The sequence below is a fragment of the Eumetopias jubatus genome, unplaced genomic scaffold (assembly GCF_037043125.1).
Source record: "Eumetopias jubatus isolate StellerSeaLion01/CBP00866 unplaced genomic scaffold, mEumJub1_p1.0 scaffold_11, whole genome shotgun sequence".
NCBI lineage: Eukaryota > Metazoa > Chordata > Mammalia > Carnivora > Otariidae > Eumetopias > Eumetopias jubatus.
This window is the reverse complement of record NW_028274817.1, coordinates 16285479-16309689: the sequence shown is the minus strand read 5'-3', so window position 1 is coordinate 16309689 and position 24211 is coordinate 16285479. Positions and strand designations below refer to the sequence as shown.

The 24211-nt window shown below is 45.8% G+C and overlaps 1 protein-coding gene across 4 annotated transcripts in view; it reads right to left on the bottom strand.

Annotated features, from left to right (window-relative positions):
- Positions 1-24211, bottom strand: part of GPC3 (glypican 3) — a 402420-nt gene that overhangs the window by 91846 nt on the left and 286363 nt on the right. For all 4 annotated transcript variants that reach the window (XM_088028917.1, XM_088028918.1, XM_088028919.1 and 1 more), the window contains one exon: positions 10094-10214. In XM_088028917.1, coding sequence (XP_087885043.1) covers positions 10094-10214 — 121 coding nt within the window. The remainder of the gene's footprint in view (positions 1-10093; positions 10215-24211) is intronic.

The following is a 24211-nucleotide window of genomic DNA, read 5'->3' as shown; positions in this document are numbered from 1 at the left end:
TGTCCCTCTACCCCTTATTAAAGGTAAGGTTAAAAAATCAGGTCTCTCTCCAGTCTTTTGGCTCTTCTTCTGTTTATTGTGATGACTCAAAATTTGCTAACAGTGATACCATGATAATAACCAGAAGACTCTTCAGTGCCCTGGAGTATAACTGATGTGAACTTGGGCCTCATTATTTATGGCAGACCGTGATAGCAATTCTCTTAGCTTTTTTTTGGTCTTGTCAACTGCTCGCCCATAATACAGAACAGATTTTACTCTGAAAAGTGACGTCCTGGCAGAATATGAACTATGAAGAAAATAATATCCAGATCAACTAATTAAACAAAGAAGATCATACTTTAACCCTATTAGGAAACTATCTGATATCTTCCAGTGCGTATTAATAATGTAGTTTTCACTTTGACATTAATTAGAAATGCTGGAAATACTCCACTTAACAGTTGCTATGCAAAATCACTGCAGCTGCCATCCAAGACAAGCACATAGTTAGGGATACAGACTTGACTCCATCATTGTTATTTTACATTTTACTAAGTACTGACACGGAGCCCACACAGAACATGGAAACATCTCTGGTCACGTGTCAAATAAGTTTACAGCACAGGGTTAGGTCTCAAATAACCCTGGGCACACCCAGGACGGAGGCCAAACATTTGGTTGAGCCAATGAACAAAGGGCTGCCATCCAGGGTCAAAAGTGTCTGCTCTGTATAGACAAGCTAGTTTTATTTCCATTGGATGTCGTCAGAATCCTAATGGCGCGGGCAAGGAGAACTGAGATGTGTTGGTCTTCAGCTTCAAAGGAGAGTCTATTGGCTCACTAGTACAAGAACATGGGCCTTCCACCAGGAACATCACTTCCAATAGGAATAATATCTCCACCAAGCCATTCACACGCGCCCATTTGGTCCCCCTTTTAACCAACAGTTCATTTTAGGAGGTGGCTAACGGGGACTGGAAGGCATTCTTGTGACAGCCTTGCGTGCTGTAGATATTGAGGAGATCTGTTGCATGGATGCTCGAATGAAAAAATGGCTCATATGGGCTTAAACCTTTAATGTCAACTTCAAGGGCACCCTGAGATTTTTATTGTGTTAGCAGTCGGAACCCTCTGTGTAAGGGAAATCTTACTCAAGACGGATATGTAAAGCAGATTTTAAAACTGTAGCAGCTCTGGTTAAAATAGGAATGGGGGACTCAGAACAACCCCCCACCAAGCACGTCTCCCACATCTCTACTCCCTATGGAGCCCGATCTGAATACACTGCCTGAACAACTGAGCTAACTGGCACCAGAGCCCACTGACTAATAGGATGCTAATTTTGCCATTCTGGAAGGAGGGAGGATGCACTAAGAGAAACTGTTACAGGGGGGCCCAGGAAGGTGGAGGAGCTGAGATCCAGAGCCCTAGAGCGAAAGGATGACTGGCCCCTGAACGTGGATGGGAGCCGGAGGCAGACCCGGGGTGGGGGGTGGGGGGTGGGCGGAGGGGGGCATATCAGGCTGTGAGCCACAGGTCCTGCTACCTCTTCCTGCTCTGGGTTCAGTGATCCCAGCAGACGCGCCCATCCCCCACGGTGCCACGCGGGCCATTGCTCCATGGGCTCAGGGAGGTGATGGCCCCAAGGTGTACTCATTTTGACCAAACACTGGTTAATATCCGTAATGAGGGATAAATAATTAGCAAGTTCCTGCCTCATGCTGTTCTGCTTTTGGTTCCAAAGATGAACTGCTGAAGTGTGGGCTTCTGCCATGCTCAGGAGCACCGTAGAGGAAAATGTGCCTGCGTGTTTGCAAGCACATCTCGCCTGACACGGGAGCCTTTGGAAGCCGAGCGATGGCACGGCAAAATACTAACGTGCTCATTTCCCAGACTTGGCGTTGCTGTTTTCTGGCAGTATGACTCTGGACACGTCATTTCTCTCTCTTGCCTTCAATTTATTCACCGGTAAAACCAGAGACCTATGACCTAAAAGCCCCTGCTAACGATAACCCTGCACTTATGTAACCCTGCCCTTTGGCACAGAAGCTGGTTCAATGTCGAATGCGAGGAGTGCCTTAAATGGAATCTAAATTCAGAAATAAATTGAGCAGCCAAGGTTGAGTCCTTTGAATAAACTGATCACCAAAATGTTGTGTATGTTCCATGTCTACTCTATACATGATACTATGTTAGGTGCTATAGGAAACAGAGAATTTATATCATATAGATAGATAGATAGATAGATAGATAGATAGATAGATAGATAGATGTAAAAAGTTACCTCTGAATTTCTCAAACAGTATTTGAACATACATTTACTGATACATGGCTTATAGTGAAGGTTTACGGGGGTAGAGAGCAACCATTTGTACCTATTTATTTTTTAAAAAATGTGTTGCAGGGGAGCCTGAGTGGCTCAGTTGGTTAAGTGTCTATCTTGGGCTCAGGCTCAGGTCATGATCTCAGGGATCAGCAGGAGAGCTCCCTGCTCAGCAGGGAGTCTGCTTCTTCCTCTCCCTCTGTCCCTCCCCCCCGCCCCCCACCCCCGCACTGGTGTGTGTGCACACGTGCTCTCTCTCAAATAAATAAGTAAAATCTTTAAAAAATGTGTCGCATTTGGCCAGGAGGTAGATACGAACAGAATATGAGACCTCATGGATTTCATAGCTATTTTGGAAATATATCTCTAACTTTGTAAATCTGGTCACCTTTACAATTAGATAGAATTCTCTTGTCATATGTAGAGCTTGTCTTTCCACAGGTGACACGTGCAATATTTCATTTTTTTCAAAACTTTATGTATTCATTTATTTAAGAGAGAGAGACAAAGAGAGCATGAGTGGGGGAGGGACAGAAGGACAAGCAGACTCCCTGCCGGGCACAGAGCCTGCCGCAGGGCTCGATCCCAGGACCCCGAGACCGTGACTTGAGCTGGAGTCAGACATTTCACCAACTGAGCCACCTGGGTGTTCCCCTCCCCCCCGTTTTTTAAAAATTTATTTATTTGAGAGAGAGAGCAAGAGTGGCGGCAGGGAGAGGGACAAGCAGACTCCCTGCCGGGCACAGAGCTCGCTGCAGGGCTCGATCCCAGGACCCTGAGATCATGACCTGAGCTGAAACCAAGAGTCAAACGCTCAACCAACCGAGCCGCCCAGGCGCCCCTGACACGCCCAATACTTCTAACTAAAACAAAACACTCAAGAGAGTATAATACTACAGTGAAAAAAGATACCGTATTTCCCTTCATTGCTAAGTCAAGATTACCCCAACACCGCTACCAATAACATTTTGGCCCGCCACTCCCGACTCATCTTCCGTTTCATTTGAGTAATTTCATTTCATAAGCAAGGACTAAAATACGTGGCCCAATTTCCGTACCTTTAGTCCTGTATTTTCTAAATATAGCAAATAGCTCATTTGCAATAAATTTAATATGAAATACTTGGGAATTCTTCTTGGTGCAGTGTTATTAAACTGTACATAGTAATTAAGATATTAAAAACACATGCTCCCCAAAGCCACCAGACATTGTAATTATTTTTCAGGCTATTAAGCAAAATGACAGAAGATTTTTTAATGATAAATGTGTTTTGGAATGCATCGGCTAATTCCCTTTTACTTCATGAAATAATGTTTAGCTCCACAGAGTCTAGGTCTGCTATTTAAAGACCAACTCACATTGTCCTTTTGTAACTCAGAAGTCATTCATTGGCTCTTGTTAACACGTCATTGTAGATACTCCGTCTTTCTCACACACACACACACACACACACACACACACACGTTCTGGCTCCATATGGAAATGGCCCTTCCTAAAGTTCTGCCACGCTATTTGTATGTGAACAAGTGTGACAGACACTGGGACATAATTCCATTTGGAAAGGCCTTTTATTTATATTTGCCTCTCAAATGGTCTCTCCTTTTATTTCGAAATTTTAGATCAACGTTGGCTTTTCTAGCAACCATCGGACTAGGCCCGTGTTTTACGACTGTCGCTGGTTTTATTGTGGGAAGACTCTGAAAAAAGTTCCTCAGAGTGTTTTCTATCATGCCTGAGATTCATTTCCAGATTTTGTTTTTAAATCACATGCTAAGGAATGTCCTGAGAACCTCTCTGACACTTAACAACTTTACTAATTAACTTATGAAAAATTTTGACTTTCTATTTCAGAAGCCAGCGCCTTTTCACGATACCGGAGTCATCTGTCAGGCATCTTAAAAATACTTTTCAGGTGTTTATGGAGCGGGATGGAAATGGTGCTGTCCCACTGTCTGCTTACATGTTAAATTCTTCTTTGACCACCTGGCATCATTTTATAAATTTGAGATAGCTAATAGAAAGTTTGCGGGCTGTGCCTAACTTGAAGCCATGTCACCAAGTGTCTCAGTTTCCACACCAGAAAGCACGGTAGTTGGTTTTGTAAGAATCTTCTAATTGAGGTTTGGTAAATGGCGTGCTTATTCTTTCTCTGCTGATGATTTCAGAGCTTCAACCATAGAAATGACTATATCAGGGACTTGGAGGTTGTTAGACAAATTAAGGAGTTTCTGCTTCTTGCACGTGTACATGTCCTCTCTGTCTAGATCTTGCTAACCGACACAAGGTGGGGCGTGGCTTCAAAGAAGCAGAAGGCAAGAGCACACAGCCAGAAATCGGCGGCCCTGGATCGTAGGTCTGGGCCTCCCACTTACGATCTGTCACTCACTTGGCCTTCCTGTGCCCCTCCTTTCTTCATCTGGTAAATGGAGGTAATGATGCCTGCTTCTCAGAGCCATTGTGAAGATCAGTTTATCTAATGTACATGAAAGAGCTTTACAAACTGAACCGCGCTGCGCCATTATATGGCAGAATTATTATCATTCCCATGGAGTCACGTGGCTAACCTGATCCAAAGACTGGACACCTATCTGGCCGCAGAGGAGGGAAACTTGAGGGCTGATAAATGCAAAAGTGGTTTTCTAATTTAATGTTTTCATAGCCTAATGGGCACAAGGCAGTAGGACAGAAGAATTGGGGGGCGGGGGCAGGGAAGGGCAAGTTGAAGTTCCATCTGCCCAGGCTTGGAGGACTGGTGGGAAGAGAACAATCTGAAAAGATGAGAGGTTACGAAGTAGAAAGGGGTGACCTGGGAACAGGGTGTTTTAAAAAGAGTGGCAGAGCAGAGAATAAAGTCACAAGACTTGTTCACAAGAGGGTGCTGGGTTAAAGGCTGACCTTGAGCCACAAATCACGGAATCACACGGCTGGAAGGAATCTTAAGAGGCCATCTCGTCCACTCCCCCACCATTCAGCAGGACATTTCAACCATCCCAAACAGATGAGACTTTTATCCAACTTTGAATGAAATTTGGTGTCAGAGCTTTTCAACTGTTTACAACAGGCAGGGAAACAATTTCTGGAATTTCATTTGAACCGGAACTGAAACTGGGGAAAAACAATAAACAGCGAGATTTTCCTGGGGAGGAATAACAGAGAACAGCTCAGGGACTGCTAAATTCACACTAACTACACAGCTACTCTTAAAGAGAGAGAAAATGTCACCAACAGAGCTGGGTTAGAGGGCAAACGGCCCACAGTATCATCTGGGTAAGAACGTATTGTGATCATTCTTGGTATATGGGGGAGTCTTCTCTCCAGGCAAAAATAAAAACAAAACGTGTGTGTGTGTGTGTGTGTGTGTGTGTGTGTGTGTGTGTGTGTGTGTTTAAAGCAATATTGCCTAGCAAATTTCAGAACTGATACTGAGGGCTTAAAGGAGTTCAACTCCTCTGCTAACACAAGACAATAAATCCTTGCACAAATTAGAAACTGAAAAGGAAATAAAAAGGTCCTCATTTCCAATCGTGGGAATGTTACACATGAACTCTGGCTTGGAACGAGGAGGGGAGGCCATTCCACACCTGCAGGCCTTCCCAGGAAAGGGGCCCAGGCCTGACCCTGAACCCATCCCCTCAAGGTTACACCATGGGACTGTCAATATGGAAATAATGTTACTTTATTCCCTTAGTGAGTATATTATTTCCAGTGCTACCAACAGCAACTATAACCTGAAAGGAGGCAGCTGAGAATTGCCACGGAAGAAAGTGAAGAGTTATTTTGGGAAGTGCTCATAAATGGCCCAGCTACGGTCCATCTGGATGGACGCACGTGGGCATACATGCATAGATAGAGAGAAGTAGGTAGCTCTGCATTTACAGATGTGTATGTTGGAGCACGCTACTATAGCTTAATAGATGCAGCCCCAAGCAAGGGGCCTAGGAAAATAGCCATTACACTCCTAGACTCACCACTCACTTACGTGTGAACTTGGGCAAGTTAACTTGATTCTATCCACCTCCCCCCTTCCAGTCACTAAAACTTTAGGTCAGTTTAGCCAGGCATTCAATGAATCCAGATGTTTGGCAGTGTACAGGAAACAACATCTGGATGATTGATCGAATTTTCGACCAAACTCACTAGATGTTTTGGCAGCATGCCCACTCAGCCTTCGGTGGATTTCTGCCTCAGTTTCCCTAGCTATAAAAAAGGGACAATGATCACATATCACTCACTCACAGGCGTCAGTAAGGACTAAATAATGTCCAAAGGCAACAATGAGTTCTTGAAAAGACTGATTCTGTGATAGGACTCTATCTCATACCATCCCGGGTTGACTATTTTTCCCAGCACAACCAGTTAGACTTTTAGAACATGAAATCACTTTGAAATGTGGTTATGTGCTATACAAACGCGACACATCATCATCATCTTCTTCACCATCGTTATCATCATTGTAACGTTCTTCTTTGACTTTCTTAAAATGTCTCACTTTCAGACTGAGTCACAGCCAAACTAGGAATTTTACTGAAGGTCTGAAAACAAATGTGTTTGGGCACAGATGAGAAAAAGAAGTCACTGTGGGTGTTTGGAGCCCAAGCAATTTTAACAGCTCTACTTAAACAGGTAAAACTGGTCTATCAATGAGAATTAATTGGTTGCTCAATGGTATTTGTAAGGGAACCAAAAATGTTCACATACACACATATTCACAGCAGAGGTGGGAGAAAGAAATTGTAATGGTGCCTTTTCCAACTCTCATAATATACACCTCCCTACCCATGAACTGGTTTCAGCTTTTGGGGCTGGAAGTCAGACGAAGGGGATGGAAGGAAACAATATGGGGGAGCAAAGAAGAGACACATGAAAGGGATCTACAGTCACACAAAATTGGGGAAGCAGATTAGACAGACTGGCAAAAAGTACGGGAATAATGCTCCCTTTCAAACTCAAGTCCTGCCTACGGAGAAAATCCTGAATTATAATCATCTCAACTGCCATTTACTGTCTGTCGGGCATATGCAGTTATATATATTTGTGTATATAGGTAAAAATAAGTAATACATAAAATATGTTATATCTATAATTATATTTAAGCTTTCTATAATGGGGGTATAGATAAGATTTCTAATCCGCACAAGAACCTTGTAAGAGAGGTTTTGATATCTCTCTGTACTAGAGATGAGAAAACTAAAGCTCAGGTCCGATGACTTGCCCAAAGTTCTATACCTGGTAATATCCACAGCCAAGCTCCGATCCATCTGGATCCAAAGCCCACGTTCTTCCCACTATCCCACATGGTCTCCCATAGTATGAATATCAAACCCTCAACGTCTTTGCTACAAGGCTGTATTTTTTATGAGACTGACGCGCTGCCCACTGCGCTAAGAAGACGGTAAGGCTGTATTTGGTAGCGACCACTGGATCACATAGAAGCCCACGTCTGATACGATATGGCATTCCCTTTTTCCACTGGGGAGTCCATCTGCAGGCCTTTGATCTTTCTTATGCCTGCCACTCCCTGGTTTTGTCTTTACCTACTCATTGTTCATGGCAGCGTTCGGCGCTCCCGCCCTCTGCGATGCTTCTTGCCCTAGCCCCGCCCACCTCAGGCCTCCGCCAGCCAGCCAGAGTGGATGAGTGGCAGCCGTCCTCTGGCTCTTCATCACAGGCTGCCTTCTATCTGAAAGCACATTCTATGCCTGTGCTTCCTTCCAAGGAAGCTATGAATACAGAGCATCAGACTTGTGGGTCCCAAAGGCCCTGGCACCTGGCTGAGCACATAGTAGGTGTTCCTTCAGGTCCACTGACCAAAGAGATCTGTTGATAGTATCCTTTTAGGATTAGGGGCACAGTGATGCAGCCTGAGAGTCTGGCCTCACTAGTGTGTGTGTGTGGGGGGGGAGGTGGTCTAACCAGTCGAGTGGAGCCCCCCAGATAGAGCCGGGTAGAGATAATTGGGAAATTATTCAGAGGACAATGACCGCTGTTGTCCCCAGGTGAAGCATATCATGCCCTTAACACCTCCACAGAAGTGGTTTACACTGTGCTCTGAACCCTTCAGAGACGCATTCTGGAGAAATCATACTACGTCTAGCCGGGCTCTGCAGAACTTCGTGAGGTTGGGAGTTCACAGAGAGAAGGGTCTTTCAGGCAGCGACTTCCATTATCATGTGCTCAGCAGCACTAACAACTGGTTATTAAGTGCTCACTGAGTGCAGAGCACTTAATTAGGCACTGGAGGAGCCAAACCCAAGTGTGTTGTAAATACTTTCACAAAGCCATTTGCAGTGAAATATGCCACTATTAGAAAGCCCTTCCAAACATTTTCTAAGAACCACAAAAATGTCATTGCTAATCTTCATATTAAAAAATAAAGCCATGCCAGTGTCTTCATACACAAACCTCTGCCCCTGCATAAGGATTTTAGTTGCATTAAGTTCTTTCCAGGCTACAAATAGAAGTTGGTGGTGCCAGGGCCCTCCCACCCATGGATCACGGAGCAGGAACACTGTCACTCTGGTATACGGTGGCACTTTTGGTGGCATTTTTTTTATTGTGGCCACAAAGCAATCACAAGCAGATGGTACAACTAACTTCTATTTGTGTCTTAGTTACTAAACTCCTCATGAGAGGAAAAACTCTGTGTACAGGTCAAGGGAATCTGTGGGTGTCTCTGTGCATGGCAGTGAGTCAGAAGTTGGCAAGGGTGCAGTGAAGCTGGTCTTCTAGTATCTTCCTAGTGGCAGTGAAAGCTGATACACGTCCCCGTTGGAAAGCAATTTGGAAACATGCATTAAAATGCTCCTATCTTTTAACCTGATAACACCAATATTTTAAGAAAATGATCTAAGATCAGGAGAAAGCAGGAGGTAGCTTTATTTATGATGGTAAAAAATTTGAAGCAATCTCAATGTCCAGCAAAGGCAAACTGACTATTATGATGAATACTTAAAGAAATCTTAGGCAGCCACAAAAAAAATGATTAATATGAAGATTTGTGACAACATGAAAAAGTGTTTCCAATATAGTGTTAATTTTAAGAACTATAAATCACTTGTGTAGTTCCAGTTATGTAACAAGTCTGTGTGAGTGTGGTTTTCTGAACAAATATTAGAAAAGAACAGCTAAAAATGATGGGATTGTGAGATATATTTTTGGATAGAATAATGGGATTGTGAGAAATATGTTTCCATTTTCCAAGCTTTCTCTAATATTACAATATTTTCTTTATTATTTAAAAGTGGGGTGAAGGGGCATCTGGCTGGCTCAGTTGGAAGAGCGTGTGACTCTTGATCTCAGGGTCATGGGTTCGAGCTCCAGGTTGGGTGTTGCAATTACTAAAAAAAATAAACTTAAAATAAAAATGGAGTAAAAAACAAGAGTCAGAAGTCCTTTTTAACAGAGAGAATCTTTTTTTAAGATTTATTTATTTGAGAGAGAGACTGTGTGTGTGTGTGTGTGTGTGTGTGTGCGCGCGTGCGTGCGCACGCGCGCACGCATGCATGGGGGGAGGGGCAGAGGGAGAGAGAGAATCTAGCGGACTCCCGCCAAGCATGGAGCCCGACTTGAGGCTTGGTCTCATGACCCTGAGATCATGACCTGAGCTGAAATCACAAGCCAGACACTTAACCCACTGAGCCACCCAGGCGCCCCCACAGAGGGAATCTTTGAAGGAAATGAAGAACGGCTGCCTCTCCAAAAGCCCAAGAACACAAGTGGAGCGGCGGACGTTGACCATCCCTCATTTTTTTTTCCCCCATTTCCATTTTTGTTCAATTTACCACTTACCTGGTTAATGTGCTTCAGCTTGTCAATAATTTGACTGACCACTGGCTCAGGGCCCTTCATTTTCAGCTCATGGAGGTTGAACTGATTTTTCATGCCATTCCTTGCTGCCTTCTGGCTGTATCTGGAAAGGGGACAGTAAAGAAAAGGTTTGTCACAGGAGGGTCCCAAGCAAAATAAAAGCTGACTATACTTGACGCCAGTGGTCAAGCTGACCACAAGCTCTCTTCAGCCTTTTAAACCACGGGATGACCCTATGGTGCAAAAGTAAACAACTGCCGAAAGAATCTCTTTGCAATGGAGAACCTTCAACAGTCAACAAACATTAATTCAACATCTTTTTTTTTTTCCCCCAAGGAGTTAGGGATACAACAATGAACAAGAACAAGGCAGACAAAGTCCCCTCCCTTATTGTGTTCTGGATCTAGTGTGGTGTCCAGAAGGGTAAGGGCCAGTGGCAACTCAGAGTGATGAGAGCTAGTCAAGGGAGGTCCTGCGTCTTAGGGGAACACGCACGCAGAAGGGACATTAACTCTGAGTGTGCTCTCTACTCACTGGAAAAAGAAAGATGCTTATATGTCCTTTACCTCTTCCTTCTCCTCCACTGCCTCCTCCCACCATTTCTTGTAGGCCTTGGAGTTGGGTTTCTTTTCAGGAGGCATTCCCAAGCCATGTACAGTATAAATTTGCCCTCGCCTGATACATTTTTCCCCCCAATTACAATAGGATAGTCGGTGTGTTAAGGGCAAATTCGTATTTCTTTTATTTGTATTTTTAATTACAAAAATAATAATGTTCATTGTAAACAATTTAAACAGTACAGAAATAAACAAAGCATAAAGTAAAAGTTCCCCCATCATCCTATCCTTCCAAGAGAGAAGCATGGCTAACAGTCTGATCTATATTCTTCTAGGGGTTTCTTTTACTAACACATAATTCTAACCCAAATTGGAAGTATACTAGTCATGCTGATTTGCAAATTTTTATCACTTAATATATATCTTGGACATATTTCCATGTCAGAACATAAACAGCTGTCTTGTCCTTATTCTTCGGTATGGCTGTATCATAATTTATTTATCCAGTCCCTGATGAACAATGGAGTTATTTCTAATAATTTGCTAATACAACGCCGCAAAGAACATCCTCGTATACCAATCTTCGCACATTTGCACGAATAGCTATAAAGGATAATTTCCTAGAATTTAGTCACTTCATATTTCTTTTTTTTAAGATTTTATTTATTTATTTATCTGAGAGAGAGAAAGAGAGCATGAGCAGGGGGGCGGGGGAGGAGCAGAGGGAGAAGCGGACTCCCTGTTGAGCAGGAAGCCTGACGTGGGGCTTGATCCAAGGACCCTGAGATCATGACCTGAGCCCAAGGGTGACGCTTAACTGACTGAGCCACACAGGCGCCCCTCACTTCGTAATCCCAAATTATGACATGCAATAAATAATTAATACTACTGTATTTTTGCATATGACTGTGCAAGGCAGTTTCTTATCATTCAGCTTACTTGAGCTTCTCAACCACACTGTGACATGGGTAGGGCAGACATCTTTATTACTTATTACTGAAAATTCCACAACTTCAGAAGATATTGATCTGGTTTTGTTAGGTGTTCCCTTCCATGATACAATGTATCTGCCAATATTAAGGACATGCCTTGAAAAAGACGTGTGGTAGCAGAGGAGGTCAGGAAATCTAGTTCTGACTTTCATAATTAAAAGGCATCCAATGAAAAGGAAAATACTTTTTTAAAATAATCCCTACACCCAACATGGGGCTTGAACTCATGACACCAAGATCAAGAGTCGGGTGCTCCTTCGATCAAGCCAGCCAGGCGCCCCATGGAAAGGAAAATATTTTGTAGTAAAGTTGAAGAGAACATTTGATTGCATTTCTTCTGAAATGATAGCCTAACATATTCCGCTTATTTAACTTTGAAGATTAGTGAATACACAGATCACCAACCATCAGACACCAGTTGCCCTTGGGGCTGTATTAAAGAAATGCAAAGCAGCGTTCTTTATTTATATATCTTGTGGCAATCAGCTTACCAGCCTCCTCTTTTATGTTCACATAATGCTGTTTAAATACCATCTCCCTCCTGATGATACCAGCAACTTCATCATGTCTTTCTTTGCACCTACTGACGCCTGAAGCAGAGACCCTATTCACAGATAAAGAGGCAAGGCTTATTATAAATCTTCTGAAATGAACTTCAGGAATGTGTCCCCAGAGACATTTCCATGGGCTTATTCATATTGAAGCTTGCCGGCCACTTTTATGCCTGCTCCTACAAAACAAACGTCTTCCTAAAGTTTATGATCCTCATTGGAATAGTGTAAAGACATCTGCCAATGTAGCGATTTTGCCCTATGCTCCCTCTTCCAAATCACCTATAAATATTAAATCATATTAGTCCCCCAGCTGATCCCTTGCGGCCCTACTGTATTCTTTCCCGCCATCCGGAAAAGTGTCCCCATTGCTTGCTCTGTTTTTTGGTTTCTTATCTCCAAGCTATGGATCAGGAGCCAGGACAAAACACTGCTCTCCAATCCCATGGTGACTCAATTTTTTAAAAACAGCTTTGGGTTGAAAAGCTTGCCAAACTTTTTGAAAGTTGAAATAGCATCCACTGTTTCGCTCTATCCATGTGCTATTTAAATCCTCAAAGGACTTTAGTAAATTAAGCATGGTTTCTGGTTACAGAAGTGTTAGGAAGAGCTGGCCTGTGGCTTTGACCTAAAACTTGCCTTTATTTTCTGTATTCCTCAAAGCAGTAACCCAAAGTACTGATCCAACTGATTCCCATAGCTGCTAAAATTTCATGGCACTGTTTTAAAACTCGGCGATCTTGCACTCTCTCTTTAGGTGTCTCAATACCTCCCCCACGCCCCGATCATTTCTGTTTCCCACCACTCTACCCTGTTCTCCTTAGCTGGACAAAAGACAGAATGGAATCTTAAAAGCCATGAGTACTAAATGGAATATTATGAGGACGTGAAAAGGACGAAGTCGATCTGTATGTGTTGGCATGAAGCCAAATTCAAGATACATTGCCGCAGATAGAAGCAGTGGTCAAGAATGTACGGTGTGATTCCATTTGGGGTAAAAATGGGTCTGTTGCGGGGCTCGGGCACCAGCGACCTGGGCTTCAGAGACCTCCACCCCGCCTCCGACGCCAGGATGCCTCCAGAGGGCACAGTTTTATTAGTTTAATAATCCATAAAGCAAGTCAAGTATTAAAAAACCAAACCAAAAAAAAAAAAAAACTGGGTCTGCAGAGGCATGACTCTCCTGTACTTTCTATGTGTCCAGATAGATGCAGAACATTTTTAAGAAATGATAATAGCAGTTATCTCTGGTGAGCAAGGGGAGATGTTGGGGGAACTCTTAATTTTATTTTATATTCTTCCATATCTTGTACATTTTTAAAGCTTTATAATAATTTAATGTTTAACGAGTGAAGTTTTATATAGTAGTTAATTTTCTTAAGGCAGAAGAGAAAACAAAAGGAAGGAAAAGATAATTAAAAGCAGGGCCTATGGGAAATCCTTCTTCTTGGTAAGAGTTATGGTGGCCATTCCTAACAGCCCAGCTCAAAGGTGACTTCTTTTTTTTTTAAGATTTTATTTACTTATTTGACAGAGAGAGGGACAGCGAGAGAGGAAACACGAGCAGGGGGAGTGGGAGAGGGAGAAGCAGGCTCCCCGCCGAGCAGGGAGCCCGATGCGGGGCTCGATCCCAGGACCCTGGGATCATGACCTGAGCCGAAGGCAGCCGCTTAGTGACTGAGCCACCCAGGCGCCCCTCAAAGGTGATTTCTTAGGACAGAACGCATATTTACAGAATGCAATATACAGGATGTTGCCCTGGACTTCCCCCAAACACAGATCCAAAGGTATTGCTATTCAGTGAAATTTTGCGTTCTTGGGAGATACAACATTGAGGTCAGAGAAATAAATAATCTGCCACGACCACCACCACCAGCACGCCACAAGACAGGCACCAAAGGCGATCTGAAAATCTCTAAGGACAACAGGAAAATGAATGCAGGAGAATGTCCCCTCGGCTATAGCAATGTGGCAGATGTGATGTGCCCCCGGGGAGTTTTATGGACCATGCACGCTCCGCTTCAAGCCTGGAGGGACTCGGTTAGGGGTGTCTCCATAGCTTTTGCATTAATTAATTCAGCATTTCATTTTCACTGGCTCCCTCTGCGCCACTGGCGTGCAGGGTCCATGAGAGCCTCTGAACGAGGACAAGCCATCACTGCGCGACCCTCATCCACAGATTGCCCAGAGCGCCAGGAACGGGGACGCCGTCAGCCACGGAGGATTTTAATGATGAGTTATCTACTTAGTGACACTCATCTCTAATTAGATTAATTGTCCTCTCTCAGGAATACTGCTTCTTTCCTAAAGCTCTGCCATGGTTCTGGCAATGAATACCAGCCAGCAGAGGAAGAAAAATGAAGAGGGAAGTTCCTATCTCCAGAATCTCAAGTTTTCTTAGCTGGACATGTTACATGTGATCTAAGAAGCATCACCTTTACGTATTACATGCAGTGTCTTTGCCTTTTCCCATCCACTTTGGTATCTGCTTAACACAAAAATGTCGGCCATAATGCCAAGAAATCCCTATTTGTGAAGTGAAAAGGGGGACATGGTTCTGTTCAGGCAGATTGGTCAAGGATTGGGGGGAGGAGAAGGGGGGTACCGGTGCAAAAGCCATAAAGAGAAAAGGAACCTAATTAAAACAGGACATCTGGGCATGCTTGTCTTGGGACAGTTGAAGCAAAGAGAGCACTTGTAGAAGAGGAATAGAGTCAAACAAGCGTAAAATGGGCGATCTTTTCTTCCCATTTCTGTGCTGGCTGCAGCAGCAAGGGTGTAGTGGAAAGAAATCAATGAATTCAAACGTAGAAATCACTGGAAACGGAAGCACCCTTAAGAGATCATCTTGTCCAATCCACTCATTGGTAGGTGAAGAAACTGAGGCCCAGAGAGGGGCTTTTCTACCAGCACAAGTTGTTAGTATCACAATCCGCCCTTTAGAAGAAAGTCCGTTCTTTAAAAGGTCCCTTAAAGGGGCGCCTGGGTGGCTCAGTCATTAAGCGGCTGCCTTCGGCTCAGGTCATGATCCCAGGGTCCTGGGATCGAGCCCCACATCGGGCTCCCTTCTCTGCGGGAAGCGTGCTTCTCCCTCTCCCACTCCCCCTGCTTGTGTTCCCTCTCTCGCTGTGTCTCTCTCTGTCAGATAAATAAATAAATAAATCTTTTAAAAAAAAAAAAGTTCCCTTAAAACGCACACTGCTGATTTCAAACATTGCTAGCCCGGATATAAGGCAGGGAGGCTTCTAGAAAATGCACTTTCCTTCTTCCCCCAGGCATTAGAATGGTGGCAAGTGTTTGAGAGCGAGTCTTAGAAGGACTAACTCCCCCACCACCCCCAAAATAAGTGATTTTACAAAAGTTTAATTTGCCGCCAGGTTAGACCAAGAGCGGCAAGTTACAGAGCTCACATTCTCAGAGCGCCATCTTATGGAAAGACTGCAGTACTGCATGCAGCCCCTGATTATCAGCTCGTTTCTTTAGAAATGAATAAATAATCCACAATAATCACTATGGAAAAATGGGATAATTGAAAGAGCATAAATAGCTTTAAAAACACACCAGAATACAGGGTAGAAAAACCATCTTGTTAAGAGGCCTAAAAAAAAGTTCCTTCTATCCAGGATGCTGTCTTAATTTACATAAAGGAACAGAAAAATAAAGCAAAGGTGAAAAGAGCTGAGTTTGGTGAATGCATTTAATAAAGATAGCAACAATTTGCTTCTTATTTACTTATGCACATATTTAAAGGAAAATGTTTTCCATATTTGTCAGCACAGCAGTACCACTTGAGAGCAAATCTCAACCAGGAGAGTGCCAGAAACATATATCCACCATACTCCTAGAAGCCCCTCTGTTCTCGAACAACAGCCTTTCAGAAATTAATTACAAATACATTTCAACAGACAGGAAGTAAAAGCTAGAGAAGAAGCCGGAGAGATGTCGATCCATTTATATCTCCTTTAGTGGGCATTAACTATACAAGGGACTATCTGTATTTATTAGAATCTGTTTTTCACCTAGTTTCAAAGCTCCCCGTGAGGGGTGGGGGGGGGGGGACTGAAAGATTTGGTCTTGGAATATACTCAAGAAGTCATTTAAACCTAGAGAAGCAAAGAATATTTTCCAGATGGCGAGGAAAGCGTGAGAAGTTGAAAATCACCCTCCATGGGGAGAAGAGTCTGGCTGTGGGGAACAGCCCCCCACTGAGAAGGGAATGCAGAGAGAAAAGGCTGATGATGAGGGGATCACCTGAATGGAACCTCGAGGTAAGGAGAGAGAAAAGTAAATAAGGAAGCCAAAGTGAGACCGCGGGCTAGGCAGAGCCCGGGGTGTGGGAAGGCGGGTAAGGACTGCCTCCTGGGCTTAGAGCCCGACCACCAGCAGTCCGGATGCCAGGCCAGGGCGAGCGGCACTGGCGCAGGGTTCTCAGCGGGGGAGGGCGGGATGTCCTTGCGGAAGGACATGTCAAGGAGAAGACTTCGACCCAGTTTCACTCTTACAAAACCAGAAAGAAATATGTAATTCAGAAGCTCGGGAACCGGGGGGTTAGGTTGTCACAGGACAGGGTGTGCAGTGGGGATTTATTATTCAATCACCCCAAACTCATTTATCAAGTCCTCTTAGACCAGAGAACTAGCCCAGAAAACCAGATGTTTTCTCGTCCCACTGGAGTTAAGCCAAAAGGAAATGATCTTTACCTGTTTTAAGTTAGTTTTTTTTTTTTTTTTTAAGTTAGATTTTGGCTCATGGGAATGAATATCGGGGTCGGAGAGAACCCTCGAAATCATTTAGTCCAATGCCCTCCACTTACAGATGGGCAGACTGGGGCCCGGAGAGGCCAAGCGTCCCTGCGGATATGACTTCCATGGAGCTGTCACGCTCCCCAATGGAAGGGCCAAGAAGGGAGTCAGAGAACGGGTCACCTACCTCAACAGCCCATGACAGCATTGTGGCACAGCGACAGATGGTCAAAATAGTGATGAGTAATTAGTTTCAGGAGGTGAAAGTCAGTTTAGTATATGCAGTTTACCAAGACCACGAGTACATCATACACTTGAGAAAGGCTGAGTCACGGGGCAGAAGGAGCCCCAGCCTTGTCGTCGAGACATAGGTTCATGAGCTGGTTTCCACCACTTACTGTGTGCCTTTTGACAAATAATGAAACCCTGCTGGGCTGGAGTTTCCTTATCTGTAAAATGGGGATGATGCCACCGGCCTTGTTTTGAGGACGAATTGATAGCCTGAATGCTAGTACATTGGGACAGCACAGGCAATGTGCTTAAAACAGTGCCCAGCACATCCAGATGAGGGTTGCTGTTATTATTATGTGAACGCACTGAACACCGTGCTGACATGCAGTAGGTGTGCAATAAATGGTATTCGAAAAGGATTTCCGGAAGGAGGATGAAGACACCTTGCGATGAATTGTCCGGGGAAGCGTCAAATCCACTCCTCCCCACGCTGAAGAGACCTGAAGAAATAGAAAGCATCTCAGTTGTCTAAGGACGCCGCAGCTAAAGTCCAAGTCTAAGCAGGGGCACTGATGGTGTAGGATTAGGGAAGAATGACACGGCCAAAAGCACCCAAAGCTTTCTTTCGGATTGTGATTGAGCAGTGATGTGTGCGTAGCTTCAGCAGAGATGTCCTCACACGGAGCTTCCAGGGGACAGGGCCTCTGGGGGGAGGGGGGTGGGGGACTCACCAGACAGGACTTCAAATGGTTCAAACTTAATTGTCACCCGCTGAAGAACAAATCATTTCCTGAGGCCCAGGGCAGTGACCAACCCACTTGGGGTGTCAGAGTCCCGACACACACATCTCCCCACATTTTACATTCCTCCTCTCTGGGACCCCAAACTGTCTACTCCCACTTTGCAGAAGTGGCACAAGTCATGAATTCAATGGCTCCTGAAAACACCCACACACTTGTTCAAATCTCTCTCTTGAGGACACCGCTTTGTCTGTCTCAGGTCCCCGCGGGTCCACAACAAACAGCCATTCTTCAACGCAGTGATCTGCCAAATGGAGGCCGGGACCCCCAAAGTCGACCCACAGTCACACTTCGCTGACCAGTTTGAGAGGCAGGCATGTCGGAGTTAGGGGAAAAGGGGACTTCTTTTCTTCCCTCATGTTGTGTTTCAAGCATGTGCAGTAACAAAGGAAAGCGTCCTCGGTGTTGTTCCGGGCATCCCGCCGGACCTTATTTAATGACCCCCCAAAGATCACGAGGGGAGGACACACTGCGTTCCTGTGAATAGGTACCGCCGACACACTTGAAAGGAAAGCTCACCATTCCTGTCGCTGTTTGGCTGTCAGTTCCTCTTGTCTTAGCCACACTCATGTGCAGGCCTCAAAGCCTTCAGTGTGCAGGATTAGGCCTACCCAGATCCTGAGCCCGTGGTGACAAAGGCAGGAAGGCGATCACTTGGCTGACCGGCCTGTCAAGCCCCAGGCTCTGGAATTAGTCTTGCACCTCAAAGCCAGTCTTTCCTGTTTGGGGAGTGAGCCCCAGAGGTTTGGGCATAACTTCCTCTTGCCAGCTAGATTTCCCTGGGCTGTGCCACCTGAACTCTGTCCTGGTTTCCTTGTTTGTATTCGTCTCTGGGTCAGTCCTCTGCTTCACCCCATGCCTGGCATACAGGAGGCAGTCCATAAATGTCTGTTGAGCTGAACGGAGACTGAATGCCTCACCCAGACCTCAGCTTGTATGGTGGAGACTCTAACCTACTCTGCCCAGCTCTTGTCAGCTGTCTTCTCTCCGGGGCCTCCCCCCACCCCTCAATCTGTAGCCCCTGAGTGAGAACCTGCCTTATGCTGGACTCCTGTCTGGGTCCTGCCAGGAAAACCGGCCACTGTGTCCCACCCCCTAGATGGCACCACTTTGGAAACCAATGCCTACCTGGAGAAAGGCAGGGTTCCTTCCCTAGGCCCCAGTGAATATCTTTATTCAGGGGGTGGGTCACTTCCCACCTGAGTGGGCCAGCCCGACAGGTAAGTTCCCCCAGCCCAAGCGCCACTCCTTCTAGCCTCTGTACCATCCCCATGGACCAGGCAGGCAGTGCACGCCCATGCCAAGCCCATCCATCATACACACCTGCTAGCAATAACAATTCTTCTCCGAGTGTAAACTTCAGCCCATTTCTGAGTCTGAATCAATGTGATTCTCCTGCTGCAAAAACACATGTGATATACCTGTTATATTTCCTATGGTCAAGGCAGTAACTTTGAAAACGTGTCAGGGGTGTCTGGTTGGCTCAGTCAGGAGACCATGAGACTCTTGATCTCGGGGTCATGAGTTTGAGCCCCACATTGGGTGTAGATATTATTTAAAAAAAAAAAAAAAGAGTTCCAAATCTGATGGCGAAGTGCCTAGGTTCTCAGTTCTGGGCATCCGAGAAAGGATTTTCCGTCTTCCATCAGTTACAGAATGCAAGTGCTGTCTACTCACCACTTCCCTGTTAAGCATCTACATAGCCCCGAGCTCAGCCACAGAACCACCCCCCCTCGCCTTGGTAGCTGGAGGTCCCAAATTTTCCAGTGTTCTGGCCCACTATCTCTAATCTGGACTTCCCATGAAGCCCACATCCTTCCTTTGGCTTTGGCAAACCTGGTCCTCAGAAAATGAAATCTTCGACTAGTGACTGTGTTGGATCCCCCAGCAAATCTGTGACCTAGAGTGTGAAGCTCTACTTCTTCCTGCCCCACCTACACACACGCCACCCTCCATCACGACACCCAGAGAGCTTGGCAGAGGGTGCCGCGGGGGCTGATGGGAGCACTTGGCAGAGGGTGCTGCGGGGGTTGATGGGAGGACGAAGGAACCCCCCCCCTCAAGAATAATGGCGACCCGGTGCTAGACTTGCCCAAGGACACTGAAAAGTCTTGTCTGCTGAGAGCGGACTGGCTCCTTCTGCTGTCTTCTTCCCTCGAAAGCATTCCCCAAGCCCCCGAATCCAGGCTGTAGTCAGAGCCCGGGGAGGGGGGCGGGCAGGAGGAAGCACAGTCCGCACGTCTGCTTGGCGGAAGACGGTGGCGATGGTGGACCTGGGCAGGGGGACTAGAACAGAATCCCTGAGCACAGCGGAAAGGGCCAACCACTGGTTAGCGTCCCATGATCAGAATAGCTGTGCCCTGGGCAGACCCAAGCTGGGCACCGCCGCGCTCTGCTTGCCAGCAATAAAATCAAACCAAACAATCAAGGAAAGGTGAACCGGAGTGTAAAGCACCCCCAGTCCAACCAGCCCAGTGGCTGCAGGTGCCGTCAGCCCCTCGACTCTTTGCACCTGCTCGGCTGCCGGAACAAGCGGCCCATTGTGTGAGGCTGGGCGCACAGAGGTGCCAAGCAAACGAGAGGCGACTCTCCTGACCAGAAAGTAGATGGCATTCCAGGAAAACTTTACTAAGCCAAATAAAAGTGACTGTAAAGCACTTGGTGAAATAGAAAACGGCTACAGAAATACTTCATAAAAGCTCACGGCAACGCACACAAGGACAACTAGGTCAAAAATTAGCCTCGCTCTCTAGCCCGGAGGGTCTCGGAGAGAGTGAACATCGTCTCCCTCCTGCCAGTTTGCTCAGCCACTTGGTATTCCTCTGCTCTTACCTGCCCTTCAGCCCTGGGCACTTCTCTCCACGGAGCTCTCCCCTCACTGATAGATCTCTGTGGTTAGAGGGCTTCTAATTTCAATTCCGGGTGGTTGTGTCAAAGAGTATTTGGGGCAACAGACACTAAATTCCATTTCTCTTGCTCAGAAGCCCCTTTGGGTTATGTGGTGCTATCGGGGCGGGGGGAGACATTTTCTTTAAGGTTTAATTATATGAATTTCACCCCAAACTCTCCAATATCAGAAACTCAGAACAACTCTGACAACATCTCAGACAGCCAACCCACCTGCTCTCCTGTAGCCCCAGAGATACCTGGAGGAGTCAAATGAAGGGTTCATTGCCATCCTAAGGACAGCGATGAATACCCTGGGGCTCCTTTGGAAGCACTTTCACTTTGGTCTGTTTGGGAAGGCATCAGGGAAAGAACTGGGAATTCCCAGTCATCAGGGAGGCTTGATGGCATTCCTCCTCGTTTCAGACTCCCTCCCCCTCAAATATCCTTGTCATAGGAGCTCAGAGCCTGTTAGAACTGGAAAGAGCTTTCAAGGTCACTTTGTCCAGCATCTTCATTGTATAAATAAAAGAGAAAGCTGAAGGGCAGTGACCTGTCCAAGGTTGCACACCAGTCCATGGTAGACCTAGGACCCAGGCTGCATGGGCTAAGAGGGTCTCTTCTTACAAGGACTCCAGAGCTTCACAGGGGATACACAGGCAATGGCTTTTTATTATAGGAGCCATGTCTGTAGAGGTTGAATGGAGGGCTAGCCTCGGAGGCAGATAGGCATTTGATAAGCAGGGCAGTGTCGTGGGTAGAGGGGCACAGACTCCCTGAGTCAAGAGCCCATCTTCCTAGTGCTGTGGCTTTGGGTTAGTTACCTAGCCTCATCAGTAAAATGAGGGTAACAGTAACGCCCAACTCGGAAGGCTACTGTGAAGATAACTCAGTTAATGCACACGAGGTGCCTAGCACAGTGCCTGGTGCCTGGGACGCACCATAGACATGCTAGCTATGACGAGCATTAACCCCCTCCGCTGTCTCACTCCTACTTTCTCAAGTTTTGCTACGCCTTTAGATGGGATTTGGGGGGTACAGCGAAGACAGACGGGATCAACATGTTTCAGGGAGGAAATGGTAAGAGAAGTCCCAAAATGAAGGCAGAAAGACCAACAGAATGGGTGAGCTGCAATTCCCCCAGCCCGCCTTCATCCCTCCAATGGCAACCCCTACAACCACACCGTTCTTCCATACTTAGAGGCTGCCAGAGGCATAGGCGCCCGTAGGTGACCAGCTGTCTCGCTTTGCCTGGGACTGAGGACTCAAAACCTTCTGTGCCCAAAAGGAGAAGTCTCGGGCAAGCTGGGACAAGTTGATCCCTGTAGGGGTCCCAGGGTGTTTGCTGTTTGGGACTACTATTTGTTAGGGCCAGAGTGCAGGAGACTGCTGCTAGATGCCATCCATTAGCATTTACAAAAGCTGGGTTACCCAGAAGACATGTGTAGCGATTTTTTAAAAGACTTTATTTATTTACTTATTTTGGAGAGAGGGAGAGAGAGAGAGAGCGCACAAGAGTGAGTGGGGGGAGGGGCAGAGGGAGAGAGAATCTCAAGCAGATTCTGCACTGAGCGTGGAGTCCAACACAGGGCTCGATCTCACGACCCTGAGATCAGGACCTGAGCCAAAATCTAGAGTCGGAGGCTTAACAGATGGAGCTGCCCAGGTGCCCCATGTGTAGCGATTTTTAATGGGCCTTTCCTCATATCTCTGAAGGGAGGGGGAAAAAAGCGCTTCTTAACATAAATGGATTTCACTAGGGGAACGTTAGCCAATTTGAGGATGATAGTCTTTAGCAGGACATTCACCCAGTAATAGGCTCATTATCACGGATTCTTATTTGTTTGCTTTGATTCTCTGATGCAGGCTATCTTTCTCTAGCTTCTATTCCCAGGGCTGTTATTACATGTGTTTGAAAGTAATAAAACTACATTTATTTTAAAATGGTCTGTCACTCAGACTTTTCATTAATTTAAACTGACGCTACCAATCCCTCAAAGTATTTCCTTATCCAGGGCCAACCGGTTTCTTCAGCACCTGGACTGACTTGTTTGAAAACAGAATCTGTGGGGATGGGTGGATTTGCTTCAAGAAAAAAAAAATTAAAAAGTAATATCTCTGGAAAGATGCAGAGAGAGAGAGAGATACCCAGGAAGTTGCTAATGCCTTTGTGAAGAGAGCCCAGTAATGCTGTGTTAATTAGCCAACACAGAGTTCCATTTATTCAGGGCAGAACTTCCCGCCATATCTGGTCTACTTACTTCTACATTAATACCTAGTAAATGCGGGATGCTTCATAATTTGCGAAGATCTTTCAAATGCATTTTCTTATTGGAGGCTCGCAGCAACCCTACGGAGGCGGTAAGGAGGAGGCGTTCATTTCACCATTTCACAGGAGACAAAACAGAGAGAGTTGCAGCAGCCCACCCAAAGGTGCACAGTGATGCCACAGGGGAGCCAGGTCTGGTACTCAGGTTTGTTTAGCCACACGTATGTTCATCGGTTCACCCACTGAATTCAATAAACACGTTTGGAGATGTTACTCTGTGGCAGGGGCACCTAAGCAATGAGGATATGCAGGGAGAAGGAGCTAGTAGAAAATGACAGACATGTGTGAAACTTCCAACACAGGATAATACAGGGGCCAGCCCAGAGGGGCACCCAGGTGCTGAGGGGGTCCTAAACCCAGACTAGGGCATGGGGCAGGAGGACTCAGGCTCCCCAGTAGAGATGCCATTGAGTTAAGGATAGGTAGGGGTAAGCCAGTCCAACAGCTCTTTCTCTGGCCCCTTCTAAAATAGTCCTTGGCTTCATCCTCTCTAGTAGTAACTGGAGATTAAGTTTTCAGCCTGAGTTCTTGTGGAGCACAACCCTCCTACCTGTCCCTCCAATCCAAAGCTGATGTACCCCAGCCTCGGGTGAGGACAGCTTAGTCTGGCTTCTGCTGAACAGAGACTCCTCCCAGCTCTGGGCCCGAAGCTGTGCAAATGAGGGGCTCAAACCAGGCAAGAGTTCACGGTCTGGGTGGTTTTTAAGATCACCTGATATGGGGGGGTCACTAAAATATGAGAGGGCAAAGAGTAGGAAGCTCCCATGACACTGGAGCCACCAATTAAAATGTTTCCTTCACAGGGAAATGCAAGGTCATTATAAAGGCGACAAAGCCAAGAATCAAAGCCATGCTCACGTAAAAGAATAAAATTCATTGGCTCGAGAAATTGGGAGATCACAACTGATTTTAATGATCTCTCTCCTTTTCCACAAAGGTTAAGCCAAGGGTGACAGAAAGGACATTAGAGCCTTGGGCAACTCACCTTGACCGGCAGCTAGACCAGTCCTGG